Source organism: Artemia franciscana, chromosome 18 (genome assembly GCF_032884065.1).
Source record: "Artemia franciscana chromosome 18, ASM3288406v1, whole genome shotgun sequence".
Lineage (NCBI taxonomy): Eukaryota > Metazoa > Arthropoda > Branchiopoda > Anostraca > Artemiidae > Artemia > Artemia franciscana.
In genome coordinates, this window is record NC_088880.1 from 9,086,645 (window position 1) to 9,110,538 (window position 23,894).

At 37.3% G+C, this 23,894-nt stretch overlaps 1 protein-coding gene across 1 annotated transcript in view; it reads left to right on the top strand.

Annotated features, from left to right (window-relative positions):
* Nucleotides 1-23,894, top strand: part of LOC136038372 (partitioning defective 3 homolog) — a 183,756-nt gene that overhangs the window by 7,747 nt on the left and 152,115 nt on the right. The window contains exon 2 of the mRNA XM_065721442.1: nucleotides 1,410-1,583. Within this exon, the coding sequence (XP_065577514.1) occupies nucleotides 1,464-1,583 (120 nt within the window). The 5' untranslated portion in view covers nucleotides 1,410-1,463. The remainder of the gene's footprint in view (nucleotides 1-1,409; nucleotides 1,584-23,894) is intronic.

Consider the following 23,894-nt stretch of genomic DNA (forward strand, 5'->3'; position numbering starts at 1 on the left):
TTTGTTTTGTAAGTTACGTATATGCCTATTTGTACTAATCAAAACGTTCGTAAAAAATTAAAAGTTCTAGTTGCCTTTTCAAATAACCTAAAAATCGGAGGGTAACTAGGTCTATCAACCCCGCTCCTTTTATTCTCAAGATCCTCCTATCAAAACTATGAGAAAGCCATTTAGCCAAAGATGTAAATTAATATGCAAATTTCGTTTTGATTATTCATATGTGGAGAGCCAAAATCAAAACATGCACTAATTCAAAAGTGTTCAGAAATTAAATAAAAAAAAAACAAGTTTTATTTTAACTGAAAGTAAGGAGCGAAATTAAAACTTAAAACGAACAGAAACTACTCCGTATGTGAAAGGGGCTATTCCCTTCTCAACACCCGCTCTTTACGCTAAAGTTTTTTCCTGTTTTAAAAAGCAGAGTTGAGAGAAAGAATCAAACTTTAGCGTAAAGAGTGGGGCTTTGAGGAGGGAACAGCCCCTTTCATATACAGAGTAACTTCAGTCCATTTTAAGTTTTGATTTCGCTCCTTACTTTCAGTTAAAAAAAACTTGTTTTACTTATTTAATAACTTATAGCCCTTTCTGCTAGGGCTGTTGGGGGGTTGACATCCCCATGGTCATAGTTGTTGGATTTTTCAACTATGCTGAACAAAATGGCTATCTCTAAATTCTTATTGGACGTGATTGGGGAATTCAGGGGTGTGGGAGGGGGTCTGGGTGCCCTCCAATTACTTTTGACTACTGTTGAAAAGGGCACTTGAACTTCCAGCTTCCATCGATTGAACTCCTGCCAAAGTTTCTATGAAAACTCCTTCTATAGGAAGTGCCTTGGCAAGAAAAAAAAATACATTGTGCCCACTTTGCTCTTTATTTAGGTAGTGCTGTTGTGCTGTCTATAATACAATAATCGAAAATATTCATTTTCATTGAGTCAAAATCTCAAACTTAAAATAAATTAGTATGAAAATTGGTTTAGGAAGAATTTCCCCTTCAAAATCTGGTAGGAAATACTCCCTTAAGGAATTTCTACAGCTGCTCTTAGCTGGAAAAAATTCCACCTCAGAATTGAGCAGGCCTATAGTATTGGAAATAGTCAAAGTGAGTTTTTATATAATACTAACAATAAAAAATTCAAATCTCACTTATTATTTTTTGATATTAATTATTGTAAATGGGAAATAATTATTAATCCATAATTAGTTTAAAGTATCAAAAGACTCATTGCTTTTATAATTTAGTGGTTGTTTTTAGAGTCAAATAATGGAGGTGACAGTTTGTTTTTGGACAGTTGAATTTGTCCTCGTAAAAAACGCAAAATTGCAACTTTTTACTGTTAGAATTTACAATGATAATTGCAGTAATTACAGTAACATATAAAAATATATTTTATTCAAATTTCTTTCCAGGTATTGACATGCTAATGGCAGAGACAATTTAGTGATAATTTTTAGAATTAAGTGATGAAGGTGACGGTTTGTTTTGGGCAGCTGAGGATACTAGTTCCTTGTGGAAGTGGAAATTTATTAGTGCGAGACCTTGCTGAACAGGCTGTACATCGATACTGCAAAGCTTCTGGTCAGGTAAGGATCTTATTTGTAAGCACCCATGCATGAGGTATCTGAAGATTCATACTCCTGAGAGGAGTCGAAGGAACTATAATTATGACTATAAGTTGCTATAACTATTATAATTATAACTATTATGTATAATTATACCTATAATTATAAACTATTCTAACTATAATTATAAAAAAGATGGTATTATATGCAAATATTATATATCAAGGATACAACTTTTTGGGCATCAGACACCCCACTAAATTGGAAGATTCCTTTACGTTAGGGTTAAGTTCCCTGTGCTGGTTTTGGTATGTTATACGACAAAAACAAGTTTTTTTTTCAACCAAAAGTAAGGAGCAACATTAAATTTTAAAACGTACTGAAATTATTCCGTATATGAGGAGGGTTTCGCCCATCCTCAATCCCTTGATCTTGATACTTCAGTCAATGGATTTTTCAACTATGCTGAATAAAATGGCTATCTCAAAATTTTAATCGGGGAAAAAAGGTTGGTAGGGGGAGGCTAGTTGCCCTCCAATCTTTTTGGTCACATAAAAAGAATCAACATAAAAAGGGTCACATAAAAATTCCACATTTTTGTATCCTTTCAAAAGGAGCTTGAAAATCCTTCAGCAGGATTCTCTGATAAGCTGAATCTGATGGTATCATTAAGAATCGTTGACTTTTACGGGATGTTTCCACATTTTTTCGAAAACAAAAAAGAAAAAAGAAAGAAGAAAAAAAATTATGTCAATTTCCCCAGGCTCGTAGCTTTTGGTAGGTAATACCGAAATTGATAAATCTTATATATTTGGAATTTGCGTAATAAGGCAATTCTTTCGATGTACTATACGAAATAATTTCTGTTCGTTTTAAGTTAAACTCTTTTACAGACTAAGATCGCTTTTCTAATTCCTGAGTTACTATAAAAAAAAGTTAAAATCCAAAACAAGTGCTTTAATCCTTTAATCTAAAAATTCAGTAAACAGATTTAACCGATGTGACTTACGGGGGGCTTATTTTAATTGGGAAGATAAAGCGCTGCTTGTTAAATTTTAATCCGTAATAATCAATTAATGCAAAATGCTGTCCCCTTTTCTTATAGAGCTTTCGAGTTGCTCCTTTTATTTTTTTCCCAAAGTCGTCCGATCAAAATTTAAGAGAGCCATTTGATTCAGCACAGTTAAAAAATCCAATAACTATGCAATAGAACCATTTTATTCAGCATAGTTAAACAATCCAATAACTTTGCCTTTAGGGGTAAAATAACCCCCACAACCCATGGGGAAAGGACTAAGTTGTGAAATCTTCCCATTGCTTGTATATAGTATTTGTCATTAGAAAATATACAGACATTGCTGGGGGGTGGGAGGGTTATCATAGGGATAAATTTCCTGGGGTGAACTTTCTAAGGGAAATTTTACACTGGGAGGATTTGACAGTTTTCCTATGCGAAATTTTATTTTTGCTTACTTTCTCTTTGCCAAATCAATTTTGCATGTGAAAATGTTCTGGGGGAATCACCCTGAGGAAATTTTCAGCAAGTTGAGGTAACCAGAAAAAAAAATTTCACATAAAAGAGAGTTTCCGGAGTGATCAGAAAAACGGTTAGAAACTAAAGTATTTTTCAAGTGAAAGCATGCCAAGGAGCATTTTTTATATGAAAATATTCCGGGGGAAAGGAAATTTTCAGCAAGTTGAGGTATTCAGGAAAAAAAATTCCACAGAGAAGGGAGTTTCCGGAGTGATAAGAAAAACGGTTAGAAACTAAAGTCTTTTTCAAATGAAAGCATGCCAAGGAGAATTTTTTCAGGCTGGTTTGTCCGCGAAAATTTATGTGGAGGATAAGGGGGGGGGCATTTTTCAGTGAGGATGGAATTGTCCATGAGTAATTTTATGGAAGATGTATTTTACGTGGGAGGAACTTTCCAGGGAGCAGTGAGCCAGATCTACCACTGTTATTTGAAAAACGATCGGAAATTAAATAAAAAAGGTTTTTTCAACTAAAGGTATAGAGCAACATCAAAACTCAGAGTGAACAGAAATTATTCGTATATGATGGGGTTCCCCCTCCTCAATGCCTTGCTCTTTTCTCGAAAGTTTGAATGTTTTCCCAATCTTTTAAGAACGATTCCTGAAGTTTAACTAGAATAGGAAGCTTTTTCAAAAGTGCTAAAAGCTTTTGTGTGAAAAGAAAGGTATTGAGGTGGGGACAACCTCTTCATATACGGAATCATTTCTGTTCGTTTTGAGTTTTAATGTTGCTCGTTACTTTCAATTGAAAACAGCTTGTTTTTTTTTTTAATTTAGGGTAAAAGACGCCTTTATTCAGTCAAAGCTAATGTTTATGGTTCTAGTGCATTATCATGTTTTTCAATTAATGGACTAATGAAGGGAATTCTCAGTCGGGGGGGGGGGGTCCAGAGTGAAGAATTTTCCTGGGGGGGAGGGTTATATATTTTTAAACTTTAAAGATACGATAGATATCAATACGTGGGGAGATTTTTTGTAGAGGGGAATATTCCCTGGGGAGAATTTTTTTATATCTTTTGAGGTCACAGCGACGCATGACGGATAAGCTAGTTGTCTATCAAATACTAGATATTTCGTTCAGTAGTGCTGTTGAGAGTTTCCTGATTGAAATCAAATGGACTTTTGCAATAAGATTTTCTCCAGACACAGACCTTTACCTCCAAAGCTGAGCTACACAGGTGCACGGATGCTTAAGGCCGTGAATGGTAATTCTTCAACATTTTCGCCATAAAGTTAAGCTTCTTGAGAGTTACACTGTTGAATTGTTTGTCCCCCGTTCTAGGCTACCTCCCAAAAATTACTTTGTAAATTCGTATTTTTTTTATATTTTTATGGCACTTGGTATTAACCAAGTGACATATAGCAGTCGCCAATTCTGTCGGTCTGTCGGTCTGTCTGTCGGTCTGTCGGTCCCGGTTTTAATACTTTAGGCACTTCCAGGTAAGCTAGGACGATGAAATTTGGCAAGCGTATCAGGGACCGGACCAGATTAAATTAGAAATAGTCGTTTTCCCGATTTGACCATCTGGGGGGGGGGGGAGTGGGGGCCGGTTACTTCGGAAAAAATAGAAAAAATGAAGTATTTTTAACTTATGAGCGGGTATTGGATCTTAATGAAATTTGATGTTTGGAATGATATTGTGTCTCAGAGCTCTTATTTTAAATCCCGACTGGGTCTGATGACATTGGGGGGAGTTGGAGGGGGGAAACCTAAAATCTCGGAAAACACTTATAGTGGAGGGATCGGGATGAAACTTGATGGGAAAAATAAGCGCAAGTCCCAGATACATGATTGACATAATCGGAACTGATTTGTTCTCTTTGGGGTAGTTGGGGGGGGGGAGTAATTCTTAAAAATTAGAAAAATTAGGTATTTTCAACTTACGAACGGGTTATCGGATCTCAATGAAATTTGATGTTTAGAAGGATATCGTGTCTTAGAGCTCTTATTTTAAATCCCGACCGGATCTGGTGATGGGGGCGGGGAGTTGGTAGGGGGAAACCTAAAGCTTGGAAAACACTTAGAGTGGAGGGATCGGGATTAAACTTGGTGGGAAAAAAACACGAGTCCTAGATACATGATTGACATAACCAGAATGGATCCGCTCTCTTTGGGGTAGTTGGGGGGGGGGGTTAATTCTGAAAAATTAGAAAAAATGAAGTATTTTTAACTTACGAACGGGTGATTGGATCTCCATGAAATTTGATTTTTAGAAGGATATCGTGTCTCAAAGCTCTTATTTTAAATCCTAACCGGATCTGGTGACATTGGGGGAAGTTTGGGGTGGGGAAACCTAAAATGATGGGAAACGCTTAGATTGGAGGGATTGGGATGAAACTTGGTTGGAAAAAATAAGGAGAAGTCTTGCATACGTGATTCACATAATTGGAACGGATCCACTCAATTGCGGGTGGGGGGGGGGGGGGTAATTCTGAAAAATAAGAAAAATGACGTATTTTTAACTTACGAAGGAGTGATCGGATCTTCATGAAACTTCATATTTAGAAGGACCTCGTAACTCCGATATCTTATTTTAAATCTCAACCGGATCAAGCGTAATTGGGGGGGGGGGCAGTTGGGGGGACCGGAAATCTTAGAAAATACTTAAAGCGGTGAGATCGGGATGAAACTGGATGGGAAGAGTAGAAACCTGTCTAAGATACGTGACCGACATAACTGGACCGGATCTGCTCTCTTTGGTGGAATTGGGGGGGGGTGGTAATATTGAAAATTGAGGTATTTGTAACTTACGAAAGGGTGACCAGATCTTAATGAAATTTGATATTTAGAAGGATCTTGTGCTTTAAAGTTCTAATTTCAAATTCCGACCAGATCCTTTGACATTCGGGGGAGTTGGAGGGGGGAACCGGAATTCTTGGAAAACATGAAAATTGGAGTATTTATATCTTACGAATAGATGATCGGATCGTAATGAAATTTGATTTTTAGAAGGAATTCATGTCTCAGAGCTCTTATTTCAAATCCCGACCAGATCTTTTGACATTGTGGGGATTTGGAGGGGGAAATCTTGGAAAAACACTTGGAGTGTAGGAATCGGGATGAAGCTTGGTGGATAGAATAAACAAATGTCCTTGATACGTGATTGACAGAATCGTACTGGTTTCGCTCTCTTTGGGGGAGTTGGGGGGAGGGGTTCAGTGATTTGGCGAGTTCGGTGCTTCTGGACGGGATAGGGCGATGAAAAATGGTTGGCGTGTCAGGGAGCTGCACAATTTGACTTGATAAAGTCGTTTTCCCAGATTCTACCATCTGGGGGGCAAAAGGGAGAGGAAAAATTAGAAAAAATTAGGTATTTATAACTTACGAGTGGGTGATCGGATCTTAATGAATTTTGATATTTAGAAGGACTTTGTGACTCAGAGCTCTTATTTTAAATCTTGACCGGCATTAAGCCTCTTATTTTCCTTTTTAAATCAATCTATTGATTCATAGAATTTTGTTAGAGCTCATACCATATGTTCTCTTGGCTCTTAGCTCTTCTCGCCTCGTCACAAGTGCCATATGAGCTCTTAGCTCTTGTTTTAATATATTTTTTTATAATCTTATTCTATTTTGATGTGGAGCTTCAGGCTTTTCTCTTGTCCTCTAATGGGAAATTGAGTTGCACCATTTTAGATATACGGTCTCTGTACATCGTAAGGATTGTGAAAGGAGGATATACTAAAAAAACAAAAAAAAAAACATAATTTGTGTATGCTTGTAATGCCCATTGTAAAAAAAGGAAGCACTAAAAATCATTGGCCTGAGTCCAACTTTTTGGCCAGAATTACTTTTACTCTCAGTGGTGGTTCTGACCTCTCTTGCGCCCGGGGTAAATTCTTGATTAATAGCCCCCCCCGCCCTGTATCCCACAAAATTTTCAGGCCAAATTAAAAAAAAACATTTATTAATAATTTTTTTTCAATTTATTAATAAATTAATAATTTATGTTGATTTTTTAGTTTACTTTTTAAATTATTTAATAATTTAATGATTATTATTTATTTTAATTATTATTTTTCACTTTTATTAATTCATTTAATTTATTAATTATTTTTATTTATTAACTGTGCCTTCTACCATATTTTAATAAAAATAAAAAAATACGAAATGATCATAACCGTTAAACTATTTATTTGAAGTTTTGCGCTCTTAAAATTTCTGCATCCGGGGCAACTGCCCCTCTTTCCCTCCCCTAAAACTGCATCTGTATACTCTATACTATCATGAAAAAATTTAGTAAATGACAAAAATTTGTATTTTTCATCATTCAAATGAATTTAGTAAAATAATGAGTTTTGAAGTAAAACTGTAATATTTAAAAATAAATTTGCCATTCTCTTTTGTTAGCTATAAGTTTTCAGAACATCACTGTAATTATACTGCAATTTGTTGTAAAAGGTAAGAACTTATTGTTAATGATTCACCTATTAATTTGCTACATTTTTAAAATCAAATTTGTTCCAGAGTTTCTCTCGTTGATGACTAAACTTAAATTGTTTGTTGTTTCTCCTCTCGTGAAGCTGAAAATATTTAACCTGGTTTATTTGTTCTGTCAAAGTTTTGTTTGCACTTCACTAAGGGTTCAAAGTCGTGAGAGTTTATTTACAATTTCTTACTTCGACTATTTGCTGTATATTGGCTCATAGGTTTTATCTACGCATTTAAGTTCTCATAGACGTATTCGAAGTTAAAAGTCTAATTTGTATAAATTATCTAAAAATTGATTGTTTCGGCTCGTTTTAAACAATTGAGCCCCCCATCTTGAAAACACTGAAAGTTACATAAATTGCAAGGCACTGTTCTGTAGATTAGGAGTCATGGGTTTGTGCATGACAGGAGAGGGGGGGGGGTGTGCCCTCATTTCATTCGAGATGCTTGAATAAAAGTGTATATCTGTGTTAAGCATATATCAACTTTTCATTGACAATATTTATCTTTTGTAAGGTATATGCTTATGTATGTTTATGCTAGGCACTATAAATATAGCCAAGAATAAATATAGCCAAAACATAGCTTTATGCTGCTGTGTGGCCCCCGGGTGGCTTCATGTTGTGATATTTTGTTAACTTTGTTGTTTGTTTGTTTGTTTTCTTGTATCATTGCTTATAAACTCACTGAAGGTATTTTAGAGCCACAATGAGATGTTGTTCAATGCCACATTTATGCACAACCTGTCTCGCTTAAACTTTTGCCGGGTCAAAATTTTTTTTTTTTTAAAGCTTTTTGAGTAAAAATCTTTTCTTCATGGATAGCGTCACTAGAAAGTGACCACATAGCCTACTGGGATAATACCCAAGTGGTAAATCCCTGCGTGATTTAAACTATAAGCATTTTCAAGTACTGAAGCATAACATTGAATCTTAACAAATAAGCTTAAATGATGCGAAAAACTAAATTGATAAAACGTTGAATAATTATTTAAAAAAAAATTTAAAATGTAAAAATAGATAACATGCTTTTCAAATTATATAAAAATGTGGTATATATATAGAAATAATATATATAGTATATATAGTATATATGGATATAGTATATATAATAGTATATATATAGAAATAGGAATATATAGAAATAGTGGAAGAGTAGTAAAAATCTTGGTTATTTGTGGGAATATCACTTAAAACTCTCCCTCTCTCCAGATTTTTCAGATTTTTTGTCTAAACATGGACATAGAGAGGAGGTCCTCCAAAGGTAGTTTGAGACAGACACATTCACTTGAATATTATTCCAAGCACAGGAATATTAGACACGCACGTACAGGCTGGAATTATTATTGTTCCCAGTATGATTCGGCATTCCAGGAATATACTCTAATAATGTAATTGCGTGCAAATATGCGTAGACATTAGTACATAGTACGTGGTGCCAGCCACTAGTAACCCTGGAGGGGTTTTTTCACTTCCCGCCACCTCATATACATCTTGGATTGCCTTATTTACCGCACAGTTCCACCAGCCTTGGCATAATCCCGCCAAGTTGGTACATTGTGCCAAACGTGCACTGTATGTGCACAATCAAACCCCACTGTTTTACAATGTGCCACGTTTGGCACCTTGTCCAAAAAGCTTGGCACGTGCCATGTGTTGTGCATGATTTTTTAGAGAAAGCGAATCCTCTGCACCCTCATAAAATATGGCACAGTGAATTTTTTTTAAGGAGCTGTTGAGCAACAAGTTCTACCGTATAGCATTAAAATGAAATGAAAATGTTGACAAGCTGGTAAAACTTCTAATATGACGGTGAACTTCGGAAAGAAATATCTATTTTGGACAGATTATAGTTGCAGCGGTAGCTACAACCCAGTAAAGAGCGAACCACAGCCCATACTAACCAAAAATAAAGAACACGTTTTGAAAAAAGCTGCCTAGTGAAAAAAAGGCCATTTCAGTCTGATTCAGGAATGGTAACTATTGTTTCGATTTCTCTTAAAAGTAAAAGTTTATTGCGAAAAAAAAAATATGGTGATTTCGGAAAAAAGTCTGGAACCCATCGTAAATGGTGCCACATCAAAATGAAAAGTGTACAATTGAAATCAGCATGGTCGAAAACCTGATACAGGGAAGTTTGAGTCACCCTCTTTAAACAACAAGGAAAATAACTTTTTCCTTCCAAGGGTATCTACCAAGTGACATACAGCGATCGCAAATTCTATCGGTCGGTCTGCTGTCTGTTCCGGTTTTGCTAGTTTAGGCACTTCCATGTAAGCTAGGACAATAAAATTTGGCAGGCGCATAAGGAACCAGACCAGATTAAATTAGAAAGTGTCTTTTCCCGATTCGACCTTCTGGGGAGGGGTAGGGGGACGGTTAAATCGGAAAAATTAGTATTTTTAACTTACCAACAAGTTATCGGATCATAATGAAATTTGATATTTAGAAGAATATCGTGTCTCAGAGCTCTTATTTCAAATCCTGACCGAATCTGGTGACATTGGGGGGAGTTGGGGGGGGGGGGACCTAAAATCTTGGAAAATGTTTAGAGTGGAGGGATCGGGATGAAACTTCGTGGGAAAAAATAGAAGTCCTAGTTACGTGATTTAAACAACCAGAACGGATTCGCTCTATTTGGGGGAGCTGGGGGGGAGGGTTAATTCTCAAAAATTAGAAAAAAATGAGGTATTTGTAACTTACGAACGGGTGATCAGATCTTACTGAAATTTGATATTTAGAAGGATCTTGTTCGTCAGAGCTCTTATTCTAAATCTTGAATAAATCCGATGACATTGGGGGGAGTTGGAGGGGAAACTGGAAATCTTGGAAAAAGTGAAAATTGGGGTATCTTTATCTTACGAATGGGTGATCGGATATTAATGAAACTTGAAATATAGAAGGATCTTATGCCTCAGAGGCTCCATTCCAATTCGAATTGGATCTGGGAACATAGGAGGTTGGAGGGGGGAAAACATAAATCTTGGAAACCGGAAATCTTGGAAAACGCTTAGAGTGGAGAGATCGGGATGAAACTTGATAGGAAGAATAAGCACAAGTGGTGTTTCTGGCCTCTCTTGCGCCCGGGGTAAAATCTTGATTAATACCCCCTCCCCCCTATATCCCACAAAATTTTCAGGCCAAATTAAAAAAACATTTATTAATAAAAATTTTTCTTCAATTTATTAATAAATTAATAATTTTTGTTGATTTTTTTAGTTTGCTTTTTAAGTTATATAATTTAATTATCATTATTTATTTTAATTATTATTATTTTTTACTTTGCGTGGTCGCTATAATACATAAGTACCTCTTTCTTTTATTATACCTCTAAAAAGCGGGACAGGTTTTCGTAGAGCTTACTATTTGATTTACGGTCAGTTCGACGGGTATATGAAAATATCCTTTGACAATTCCACTTGAAAAAATTTCTCTTGATGCGTTAAGCAACAATTTTTCGTTTTGAACAAATTCCCTTTTTTTATTTATTTATTTTTTGGCTTATAGAATTTTCTTCCACTTTATAAGCCGCTACACTGTCCAAAATGAAATTCATTCCTATGTATACATGCATACAGAGAGATAGGGGCCGTCCTCCTCTCCTAGAGAGTACTCAAGAGGGTCCCTGGAAAAACTGGAAAATAGTGACAAAAATATGTTGTTTTTTTTTTGGTTTTGGCGATCCTATTTGTATTTAAGAGTTATGAGCGATTAAAGTTTATACCACGTTAAATTGAATGTAATAGTGTGGGTTAATTTTTTAATGTAGTAAAGTCAAAAAGAAGACTTCTAAGGGGATTTTGTAACAGGTACCTTTAGGTACCTGTAAGGAGGGACTCGCATTCCAACCTTCTGAAATCTCTCAGCTCACTATTTTCATAATTTCATATAATAATAATGTTCCTGGCAATTTTCTTTTCGAAGAATTTGAGTTCGTCTTAAAATATACCCCCACCTCCAAGAATGTTTGGACGCATGCTTCTTCAGTGACGGATGAATTCGAACTCTATTAAATGTGTATATAACAGGTGTCTGGGTACGAGGACTTTAATAACAGGGATTGTTATCCCTGTCTTGCATCATACAAAAACTTCCTAATCATATTAAAAAAAAGAACATAAAAAAACATCTTGCAGTGCTTTATATTCCTACTCCACAAAAATTACATATTGTTGTGTAACTTCAGTAATGCGCTAGTTTTTCAAAATCAAACAGTTCGTGCTAACGAACTGTAGTAAGAACGCCCCGGCTCAATAGTAACTGAAACTCTAAAAAATGGAATTTTTTATGCCAATAGTTACATTAAATGAGAACTATGAGAAAGGCATTAAGCCAAAAAACGAACAGAAATTACTCCGTAAATGAAAGGGGCTTTTCTTCCTCAGCTCCCCGCTCTTTACGCTAAAGTTTTTACTGTTTTAAAAAGTTGAGTTAAGAGAAAGAGTCAAACTTTAGCGTAAAGAGCTGGGCGTTGAGGAGGAAAAACCCCTTTCATAAACGGAGTAATTTCTGTTCATCTTAAGTTTTAATGTCGCTCCTTACTTTCAGTAAAAAAAACTTGTTTTTTTTATTTAATCATGCAAATATACGGAAATATTGCGAGTTGGTTTATTTCAGCTAGTTGTGTAATCTATGTTGCAAGTTCTACGAAGCAATCATTTTTGTTCATTTTAACTTTCAACCTAGCTCTTTACTTCAGTCAGTAGAACTTGGGTTTCCATAAACACCTCTCAAAAGGGTGTTTAGGATTCTTGGCATGGAAATAATTAACTGGTCATTTCTGTTTTGAGAATCTCACGCCTTTCTAAATAGAAATCTAGTGTATCGAATGACATTAGAAGGCTGTTGCGCTTTAGTGACAGGTGGGCTAGAAGTGGTTGAAACCTTTTCCGATTGATTTTATGAGGGAAACGTTTCAAGTGTTTTTTTAATTAATCGCTGGCATCAGCTTTTCTCCCCTTACTGTATTTTCCCCTTCAATCTAATCTGCTAGTTGTTAAGTGGCGCGGTTCTCTTTCGTCGAGTAAGAAATGAAAAACAAAGTTTAAACGTTTAACATGATCTGCTCAGCCTCTATTCTTTACAATTTGGAATGTGAAAACCACATTGCAAAAAACCAAACTTACAACGCATCCCCTGAAACCAAACAAGCGATTAGCACAGTTTGCTTGTCTTATCTTTTTTGCTATTAAAGATATGAAGAAGTTTATGATAGAAACAAAAAAAAAAAAATGTATTATATCCTCTCATCTCAGTGGGTATTAGAAGTAGAATATATGTACCGAAATTGTTTTAGTTGTCAAAACTACTGGTCTTGAACTGTAGTGGAAAGCTCGATACGTATTTTTAAGTGTTTCTGCTTTTCAGTAATATCTATCTCGTCCACAGATTAAATAATTGACAAAGGCGCTAGTATCGGCAAAAAACATCAACGCCATCTAGTGTATGGCGACACTTGGCATTTTTTCAAGTATGGCATCATCTTACCAACTACCCAAATTGAAATAATTCTTATATTACTCTGAAAAAATTATAATTTATAATTATTAAAATTATAAAATTTTTAATTAATTATAATTAATTATAATATTATAAGCGTGGCCAAAAGCTAGATGACGATGAGTTTTTGTTGACATTAGCCCCAGTTCCTACTCTTGAAACTTGCCCATATTCTTTGCTGCGTACCCTATATTGCCATCTAGAGATCAATTCACGTGTCATCGCAAGTGTAATATTTATGTTATGCAATATGCCACCGTTTACATTACCCCAATAGACATATCTAAGGAGATATGTGCAAAAGAGTTGGAAATACCTGACGATGTTGACGATAGAACTGTCATTTTTTTGGACAAGGCAAAGACTAGTCTCCCTACATTCAAGTATCTCTATGAGACAAGTTAGGTCAGAGAAATCTGTTGGATTTTATTCGTAAATGCGTAGTCCATCTTTAGCTTTTGAATTTTTTCGACTTTTTTTTGGAATGGCAGTCAAATTGGGTAATTTGAAGATGTTAGTTCGTTTTTTTTCAAGCTGCTTATTATTTTGGCACTAGGTATTTACCAAGTGACATATAGTGATCGCAAATTCTGCTTGTTTATGCACTTCCAGCTAAGCTAGGACGATGAAATTTGGCAGGCGTATCAGGGACCAGATCAGATTAAATTATAAATATTCGTTTCCCCGATTTGACCATCTGGGGGGAGTGGGGGCTGGACCGTTAATCCGGAAAAATTAGAAAAATGAGGTGTTTTTAACTTACGAACGGGTGATCGGATCTTAATGAAATTTGATATTTAGAAGGATATCATGTCTCAGAACTCTTATTTTGAATCCCGACCGGATCTGGTGACATTGGGGGGGGGGAGCTGGAGGGCGAAACCTAAAATCTTGGAAAACGCTTAGAGTGGAGTGATCGGCATGAAACTTGGTGGGAAAAATAAGTACAAGTCCTAAATACGTGATTGACATAAACGGAACGGATACTCTCTCTTTGGGGGAGCTGGGGGGAGGGTTAATTCTGAAAAATTAGAAAAAATGAGGTATTTTTAACTTGCGAAGGAGTGATCGGATTTGAATGGAATTTCATATTTAGAAGGACCTCGTAATTCAGATCTCTTATTTTAAATCCCAACTGGATCCAGTGACATTTGGGGGGGTTGGGGGGGGGATGGAAATCCTGGAAGATGCTTGGAGTTGAGAGATCAAGATGAAACATAGTGGGATGAAAAAGCACAAGTCCAAGATACGTGACTGACATGAACTGACCGGATCTTTCTCTTGGGGGTAGTTGGGGGGGGGGGGTTGGTGGTAATTCGGAAAAATTAGAAAAAAATTAGGTATTTGTAACTTTACGAACGGGTGATCAGATCTTAATGAAATTTGATATTTAGAAGGATCTTGTGCTTCAGAGCTCCTATTTTAAATCCCGACCAGATCTAGTGACATTGGGGGAGTTGGAGGGGGAAACCGGAAATCCCGACCAGATCTAGTGATATTGGGGGGGGAGTTGAAAGGGAAAACCGGAAATCTTGGAAAGCGCTTAGATTGGAAAGATCGGGATGAAACTTGGTGGGTAGAATAATCAAATGTCGTACATACGTGATTGACGTAACCGGACTAGATCCGCTCTGTTTCGGGGAGTTAGGGGGGTCCAGTGCTTTGGCGAGTTCGGTGCTTCTGGACGTGCTAGGACGATGAAAATTGGTAGGTGTGTCAGGGACCTGCACAAATTCACTTGATAAAGTCGTTTTCCCCGATTGGACCATGTGGGGGGCTGAAGGGAGGGGAAAAATTAGAAAAAATGATAACTTACGAGTGGATGGTCGGATTTTAATGAAGTTTGATATTTAGAAGGACCTCTTAATTAAAATCCTGACCGGTATTAAGCCTCTGATTTTCCTTTTAAATCAATCTATTGATTCTTAGAATTTTGTTAGAGCTCATGCCATATGAGCTATTGGCTCTTTGCTCTTCCGACCTCGTCACAAGTGCCATATGAGCTCTTAGCTCTTGTTCTTATAGAATTTGCTGGTAAATAGTTCAGTGGTATAGCTCTACCATATGAGAGAACACGTGAGTCACCAGGGCCTGAGGTCAGTGGGTGCGGGGTAGCCCTGTTTGTTGATGAGAAAATGGTAAAACATAAGAAAATTTACCTAATTCATATAGTACCTTGCGGACTCTTTTGGATCGCTACCAGCGTCAGGAGAAATAAGCTACACATATGAGAAATTGCCTTAGCTGTCATCAATATTCATTGAGCAAGGGCTGGCACAAATCACCGACCTTAATGGAATTTTTCAACATTTGTCAAACAAAAGCCAGGAAACAAACACTTGCTCTTATTTTTTTACCGTGAAAATATTTAAATAATTATTGAGCTATTTCGATTACCTAACAAAAAGTAGCAAATTTAGAACATGATTGAAGTTGCTTTCTTTATATTTTACGTATCCTATCTATTAGTCACTGAAATTTTTTGGAATGGGGCTTAGCAATAATATTGCATTGGGTGCCAGGAACCTCTGAGCTCATCAAGAGTTGTGTTTTGTGTAAAAGAAAAGAAAACAAGAGCTAAGAGCTCATATGGCACTTGTGACTAGGCCAGAAGAGCTGAGAGCCAAGAGCTCATATGGTATGAGCTCTAACAAAATTCTAAGAATCAATGGATTGATTTAAAAGGAAAATCAGAGGCTTAATGCCGGTCGGGATTTAAAATAAGAGCTCTGAGTCACGATGTCCTTCTAAATATCAAAATTCATTAAAATCCAATCACCCACTCGTAAGTTGTAAATACCTCATTTTTTGCTAATTTTTCCTCTCCCTTTAGCCCCCCACATGGTCCAATCGGGGAAAACGACTTTATCAAGTCAATTTGTGCAGCTCCCTGACACGCCTACCAATTTTCATCGTCCTTGCACGTCCAGAAGCACCAAACTCGCCAAAGTTCTTAACCCCTCCCCCCAACTCCCCCAAAGAGAGCAAATCCAGTACGGTTACGTCAATCACGTGTCTACGACATTTGCTTATTCTATCCACCAAGCTTCATCTCGATTCATCCACTCTAAGCGTTTTCAAAGATTTCCGATTTCCCCCCCCCCCAACTCCCCCCAATGTCAACAGATCTGGTCGGGATTTGAAATAAGAGCTCAAAGACATGAATTCCTCCTATATATCAAATTTCATTAAGATCCGGTCACCCGTTCTTAACTTAAAAATACCCCAATTTTTCTAAATTTTCCAAATTAACACCACCCCCCAGCTCATCCAAAGAGAACGGATCCGTTCCAATTATGTCAATCACGTATCTAGAACTCATGCTCATTCTTCCCATCAAGTTTCATCCCGATATCTCCACTCTAAGTGTTTTCCAATATTTCTGTTCCCCTACTCCAACCCCCTATGTCCCCGAATCCAATTCGAGTCAAAAATGGAGCATCTGAGACATAAGATCCTTCTATATATCAAGTTTCATTAAGATCCGATCACCTATTCGTAAGATAAAAATACCCCAATTTTTACGTTTTCCAAGAATTCCGGTTTCCCCCTCCAACTCACCTCAATGTCACAGGATTTGGTCGGAATTTAAAATAAGAGCTTTAAAGCACAAGATCCTTCCAAATATCAAATTTCACTAATATCTGGTCACCCGTTTGTAAGTTACAAATACCTCATTTTTCCGAATTACCCCCCCCCCCCCTAACTCCACCAAAGAGAGCGGATTGGTCCGTTTATGTCAGTCACGTATCTTAGACTTGTTTTTATTCTTCCCATACAGTTTCATCCTGATCTCTCCGCTTTAAGTATTTTCTAAGATTTCCCCCTCCCCCCAATGACGCTGGATCCGGTTGAGATTTAAAATAAGAGATCTGAGTTACGAGATCCTTCTAAATATGAAGTTTCATGAGGATCCGAACACATCCTTCGTAAGTTAAAAATCCGTCATTTTTTCATATTTTCCAGAATTACCCCCCCCCCCTCCCTCAATTCCCCTAAATAGAGCGGATCCTTTCCAATTATGTCAATCACGTATCTAAGACTTCTGCTAATTTTTCCCACCAAGTTTCATCCCGATACCTCCACTCAAAGCGTTTTCCATGATTTTAGGTCCCCCCAAACTCCACCCCCCAATGTCACCAGATCCGGTCGGGATTTAAAATAAGAGCTTTGAGACACGATATACTTCTAAATATCAAATTTCATTGAGATCCGATCATCCGTTCGTAAGTCAAAAATACCTCATTTTTTCTAATTTTTCAGAATTAACCCTACCCCCCAACTACCCCAAAGAGAGTGGATCCGTCTGGTTATGTCAATCATGTATCTAGGACTTGTGCTTATTTTTCCCACCAAGTTTCATCCCGATCCTTCCATTCTAAGTGTTTTCCAAGATTTTAGGTGTCCCCCTCCCAACTCCCCCCATGTCAACAGATCCGGTCGTGATCTAAAATAAGAGCTCTGAGACACGATATCCTTCCAAACATCAAATTTCGTTAAGATCTGATCAACCGTTCGTAAGTTAAAAATACTTCATTTTTTCTATTATTCCAAATTAACCGGCCCCCCACTCCCCCCAGATGGTCAAATCGGGAAAATGACTATTTCTAATTTAATCTGGACCGGTCCCTGATACGCCTGCCAAATTTCATCGGCCTAGCTTACCTGGAAGTGCTTAAAGTAGCAAAACCAGGACCGACAGACCGACAGAATTTGCGATTGCTATATGTCACTTGGTTAATACCAAGTGCCATAAAAAGTAGACAGGGGGAGCCAGTAGCTGCCAAAAACAAAGTGACGTCTTTCTGTGACTTTCATCGGGTATCTCCGTTAGAAAGAAAAATTGCGAATTATTGCTTACTGTTTTCTTGAAATTTTTTGTTATAAATCAACATTTTGCCAGGCAAAAAAAAAAAAAAAAAAAAAAAAACAACAACAAAGAACTATTTCAATTCTGATTCGAAACAGATTCAAACGGAATATTCGCCTATATGCTTTTTGATGATATGCTTTTTGCATATCAACATATAAACTACTTACTTATGTTGTACTTATGGCGGGAATCAGGCGTTTCCACTTTGCCTGGCATCAAGGATCTTCGAGGCTTGTTTGGAGCATTTAGTGCGGTCCGCTGCCAGAAGCCTAGCAAATGGGAGCCATTGGGTAGTTTATCTGTGACCAAGTTTTCTGAACTCCCCAATAGGATCAAGGTCTGATTTGACCAAGTTCCGCCAGTTTTTCCGCTGTCCTCCTTGGTGTCTATTCCATGAGCTAAGGGGCTCATCTAGAAGCATGCGGCCAAGCAAGTACTCTGTTGGCCTCCGTAATACATGACCCAACCATTTTAGTCGACGGTCATTGATCGTGATGGTAACGCATCTTTTGATACCACGCGTTCATCGTATATTCACGTTTGATAAGCGATCATTCAGGTTTATCCTGAGTATGCTACGCAGAGAGGCATGCTCAAATACCATCAGTGCATTCTCATGTAGTCACTTCACTGACCAAGTTCAGCATCCATAAAGAAGGATTGTTAGAACCAAAGCAAGGTAGATCGAACTTTAGTTTGTACACTAATTTCACGCCGGTTCCACAATGGTTTTTTGAGGAAACCAAAGACCAGCTGTGCTTTCTGCAATCGCTGTTGAATATCGGTGTCTGAAGATCCATCAATACAAATCTGGGAGCCAAGGTATGTGATGCTATCGACTTGATCCAGCTATACTTGATTTACATTTAGCGAAATGAAATCAGTGTGATTTAAACTTCATCCTTCCTGTACTGACTTTCAAGCCTGTAGTAATATTTCCGGGGGGAGACCATCTTGGCCTGGGGCTTTGGTGTTCTTACGGGCCTTAATCGGTCTGAGTAGTTCCGGTCTTGTTGGGGTGGCCAGCTCCACATTATAAAGTTCTATTTGAACACAATGGGGAAGCCACCAGGAAATGATAATGGGGATGGGTTAAGTAGTGTTTGAAAGTAATCTTTCCATCTGTTCAAGCCCTCCTTTTGACAGCTAATGACTTTTCCTGTTCTGTCTCTGATAAATTCAGACAGAGAAGCCTCCTTACTTGTCAGCGGGTGTCATGAGCGCATGCTGTTTTTTATGGCACTTGGTATTAACCAAGTGACATATAGCAATCGCCAATTCTGTCGGTCTGTCTGTCGGTCCTGGTTTTGCTACTTTAGGCACTTCCAGGTAAGCTAGGACGATGAAATTTGGCAGGCGTATCAGGGACGGGACCAGCTTAAATTAGAAATAGTTGTTTTCCCAATTTGACCATCTGGGGGGGAGTGGGGGCCGGTTAATTCGGAAAAATAGAAAAAATGAAGTATTTTTAACTTATGAATGGGTGATGGGATCTTAATGAAATTCGATTTTTGGAATGATATTGTGTCTCAGAGCTCTTATTTTAAATCCCGACCGGATCTGATGACATTGGGGGGGGGAGTTGGAGGGGGGAAACCTAAAATCTTGGAAAACACTTAGAGTGGAGGGATCGGGATGAAACTTGATGGGAAAAATAAGCACAAGTCCCATATACATGATTGACATAATCGGAACGGATCTGCTCTCTTTGGGGTAGTTGGGTGGGGGGGGGGTAATTCTGAAAAATTGGAAAAAATGAGGTATTTTGATGAAACCTGAGGTAAAAATGAGGAAACCTAAAACTTGGAAAACAGTTAGAGTGGAGGGATCGGGATGAAACTTGGTGGGAAAAATAAAAAATTGCTAGATACATGATTGACATAAACGGAACGGATCCGCTCTCTTTGGGATAGTTGGGGGGGGGGGTTATTTCTGAAAAATTAGAAAAAATGAGGTATTTTTAACTTACGAACAGGTGATTGGATCTCAATGAAATTTGATATTTAGAAGGATATCGTGGCTCAGAGCTCTTATTTTAAACCTGACCAGATCTGGTGACCTTGGGGGGGGGAGTTGGGAGGGGAATACCTAAAACTTGAAAAACACTTAGAGTGGAGGGATCGGGATGAAACTTTGTGGAAAAAATAATCACGAGTCCTAGATACATCATTGACATAACCGGAACGGATCCGCTCTCTTTGGGGTAGTTGGGGGAGGGGTTAATTCTGAAAAATTAGAAAAAATGAGGTATTTTTAACTTACGAACGGGTTATCGGATCTCAATGAAATTTGATATTTAGAAGGATATCGTGTCTCAAAGCTCTTATTTGAAATCCTGACTGGATCTAGTGACGTTGGGGGAAGTTTGTGGTGGGGAACCTAAAATCATGGAAAAAGCTTAGATTGGAGGGATCGGGATGAAACTTGGTGGGAAAAATAAGCAGAAGTCTTACACACGTGATTTACATCATTGGAACGGATCCTATCTATTGGGGGGGGGGGTTATTTCTGAAAAATAAGAAAAAATGACGTATTTTTAACTTACGAAGGAGTGATCGGATCCTCATGAAACTTCATATTTAGAAGGATCTCGTAACTCAGATCTCTTATTTTAAATCTCAACCGGATCAAGCGTAATTGGGGGGGGGGGGCAGTTGGGGGAGGGGACCGGAAATCTCAGAAAATACTTAAAGCGGTGAGATCAGGATAAAACTGGATGGGAAGAATAAAAACCTGTCTAAGATACGTGACTGACATAACCGGACCGGATCTGCTCTCTTTGGTGGAATTGGAAAGGGGGTAATTTTGAAAATTGATTTATTTGTAGCTTACGAAAGGGTGACCAGATTTTAATGAAATTTGATATTTAGAAGGATCTTGTGCTTTAAAGTTCTTATTTTAAATTCCGACCAGATCCTGTGACGTTGGGGGGAGTTGGAGGGGGAAACTGGAATTCTTAGAAAAGGTGAAAATTGGGGTATTTTTATCTTACGAATAGATGATCGGATCTTAATGAAATTTGATTTTTAGAAAGAATTCGTGTCTAAGAGCTCTTATTTCAAATCCCGACCGGATCGTTTGACATTGGGGGGAGTTGGAGAGGGAAATCTTGGAAAAACACTTGGAGTGTAGGAATCGTGATGAAGCTTGGTGGATAGAATAAACAAATGTCCTTGATACGTGATTGACAGAATCGTACTGGATTCGCTCTCTTTGGGGGAGTTGGGGGGAGGGGTTCAGTGATATGGCGAGTTTGGTGCTTCTGGACGTGCTAGGACGATGAAAATTGATAGGCGTGTCAGGGAGCTGCACAATTTGGCTTGATAACGTCGTTTTCCCAGATTCGACTATCTGGGGGGCTAAAGGGAGAGGAAAAATTAGAAAAAATTAGGTATTTATAACTTACGAGTGGGTGATCGGATCTTAATGAATTTTTATATTTAGAAGGACATCGTGACTCAGAGCTCTTATTTTAAATCCTGACCGGCATTAAGCCTCTTATTTTCCTTTTTAAACCAATCTATTGATTCATAGAATTTTGTTAGAGCTCATACCATATGATCTCTAGGCTCTTAGCTCTTCTCGCCTCGTCACAAGTGCCATATGAGCTCTTAGCTCTTGTTCTAATGACAAAGCAGTCTCTTCCCACATTTTGCGGCGATCTGGACGAGCAGAGGACTTGACCTGTCTTAAAAAGAATATTTAATAATAATTTAATAATTATAATTTAAACAAATAAAGTAATTCCTTGTTTGGTACTGGTAAAGATTATGAGCTTGTTTTTAGGTGAATGACGAAGTGCAAGTTTTTATGATTGCTATAATTACTGCAATCACTGCAGGTAAATGCACATGATTTTTTGGTTGCATATATTCCGGGGGTAAAAAGCATGGTTAGTCTGGATAGCAGGGAAATTTTATGGAAACACTTCTGGACTTATGATAATCTCAGGCCCATACGCAAAGATGGAGATTATGTATTTACGGTATCCACTGAGGTTTTGGCCCCACCCTACTCTCAAGACTGCTACAGTTTCCCCACTGTTTCCCGTATTTCACAAACACTTCCAGTTTCTGTGTTTTAATCCCGCCCCCCCCTACCCCGTAACCTCCGAATTTTTTTGTTTACTGAGAGTAGGTATTATTCGGGGACCGAATAGTAATATGTTTAAAATGCTCAAGACTAGCTATAAACAACGCATATTGTTGCTGTGGACACTGCAGATGTATGTAATACGGCGAAAGTGTCACCACAAAATTTTTGTGCAAGGAATTTCCTTTCAGCTTAATTGTTTGTTTGTTCTTGAAACGTGGTTTCAGAACGTGGTTACCTTCATTATTATCGTGACAGCTTAACAGTCTCACGCTTTACAATCCTTTAATTATTTGCACATTTCTTTATGAGACTTGTGATTTAATTTTTCATTCACATAAATTTGAGGAAACGCTAAAAAAGGCGAGTGATTTTTTTTATAAGCTTTAATGTTATGCTTTTTATTTTTATTGATGAAATATGTCTTTGAAATTAATAATTCTAAAAAAAAAAGAAATCAAGAATGATTCCTATTACAGTTTCCATTTGAAGGGGGGGGGGGGTTGGTTACTGACGCTTCATTAAAATGTTTGGGGACTTCAAAATTCTCTGGGACGAATTCCCTCCACCATCACTGAAATCAATTAAACAATATCAATACAATCAACATTAAATAAAATCAATAGAAAACAGAAAACAATCAATAGGAAACAATAGAAAATCAATAGAAAACAAAATCAATATTAATTGGGGAATATAAGAACGGTTCAAGGATGGAGTTTGGGAGTTAATTTGAAAAAAAAAATTGCTGAACATTTAGCTCATCTGTACACTGGGGATAAAGAGGAGCACCACCTTAAAAATGGTGCGAAAGAACCATTGGAAGAATGATGATTAAACATGAACATTTCTTATTTTGACTTGTGATAACCCCACTACCCCCAGTAGGCCTACCCTCGAGGGCCACACCTGTATACATTTATGTTTCAAATAGGTGAAACTTGCACATTAGGTTTTTCTTTTTAGGGTTTTCGTAAGATAGCAAATTTGCAGGGGTTGGCGCAGAATTAATGTTTGGGATCCCTGTAAATTTGTAAGCTAAATGCGATGTCAATATTGTTGTTGTGATAATGTGATGGATTGTAGGAATGCCCTACCGTTTCTTACTCTTTTTTTTTGTAAATTAACTGACAGATGGTGCAGTTGTGCTTTACTAGAAGCCAAATATGTTTTAGAAATTTGTTTGGTACTTGTCGGTTATTGGAAACACATTCAAGAATTACGCTTAGGTTACATTTCAGAAAACCGGTTTCAACAAACAGTGTCTGGTAACGAACAGTAAGTAAAGAACGACTCGGCTCAATAGCAACTGGAAACTCTAAAAAATGGAGTTTTAATATTAATAGATACTTAAAAAAATCAGCTTATTATGCTGATCTCAGATATATGATAGCTACAAAAACAAGTGATGGATGATACAATGTATTCGACTTACACATAATGCATTGGACTTGTATAAATTGGGTTATATATTTGTATTTTAGGGGTAGGGGTTTGATTACGTTAGGTTGGGAATCCATGATTTTTGTTTTTAAAATATTATTTTATCATGATGTTTTGTTGTTTTTCAGGATTAACCTAACTTCACTTTTTAGGTGTGTATCCAATGACCGGCAAGTGACATTTTTTTCTTTTACAATTGCTACATTAAAAAAATGTTGATAAATAAAATTTTGACTTTCTAAAATTTCCAGGAATTAGGATATATATTAAACGTTCACCTTATTTTCATTAGGTCCTTCAAGTCGTGTTGATATATTTGATGCACTCTTTAACCAATAGAGTAAATATCACGAGTTTTCGAAAATGTATTGCAGTTTACACGAGAAGGAATCTGGGTCGATCAATTTTTTTGTGACTAAAGCATAAACGAAAATTCGTCAAATGGCCATCAAAATCACGTA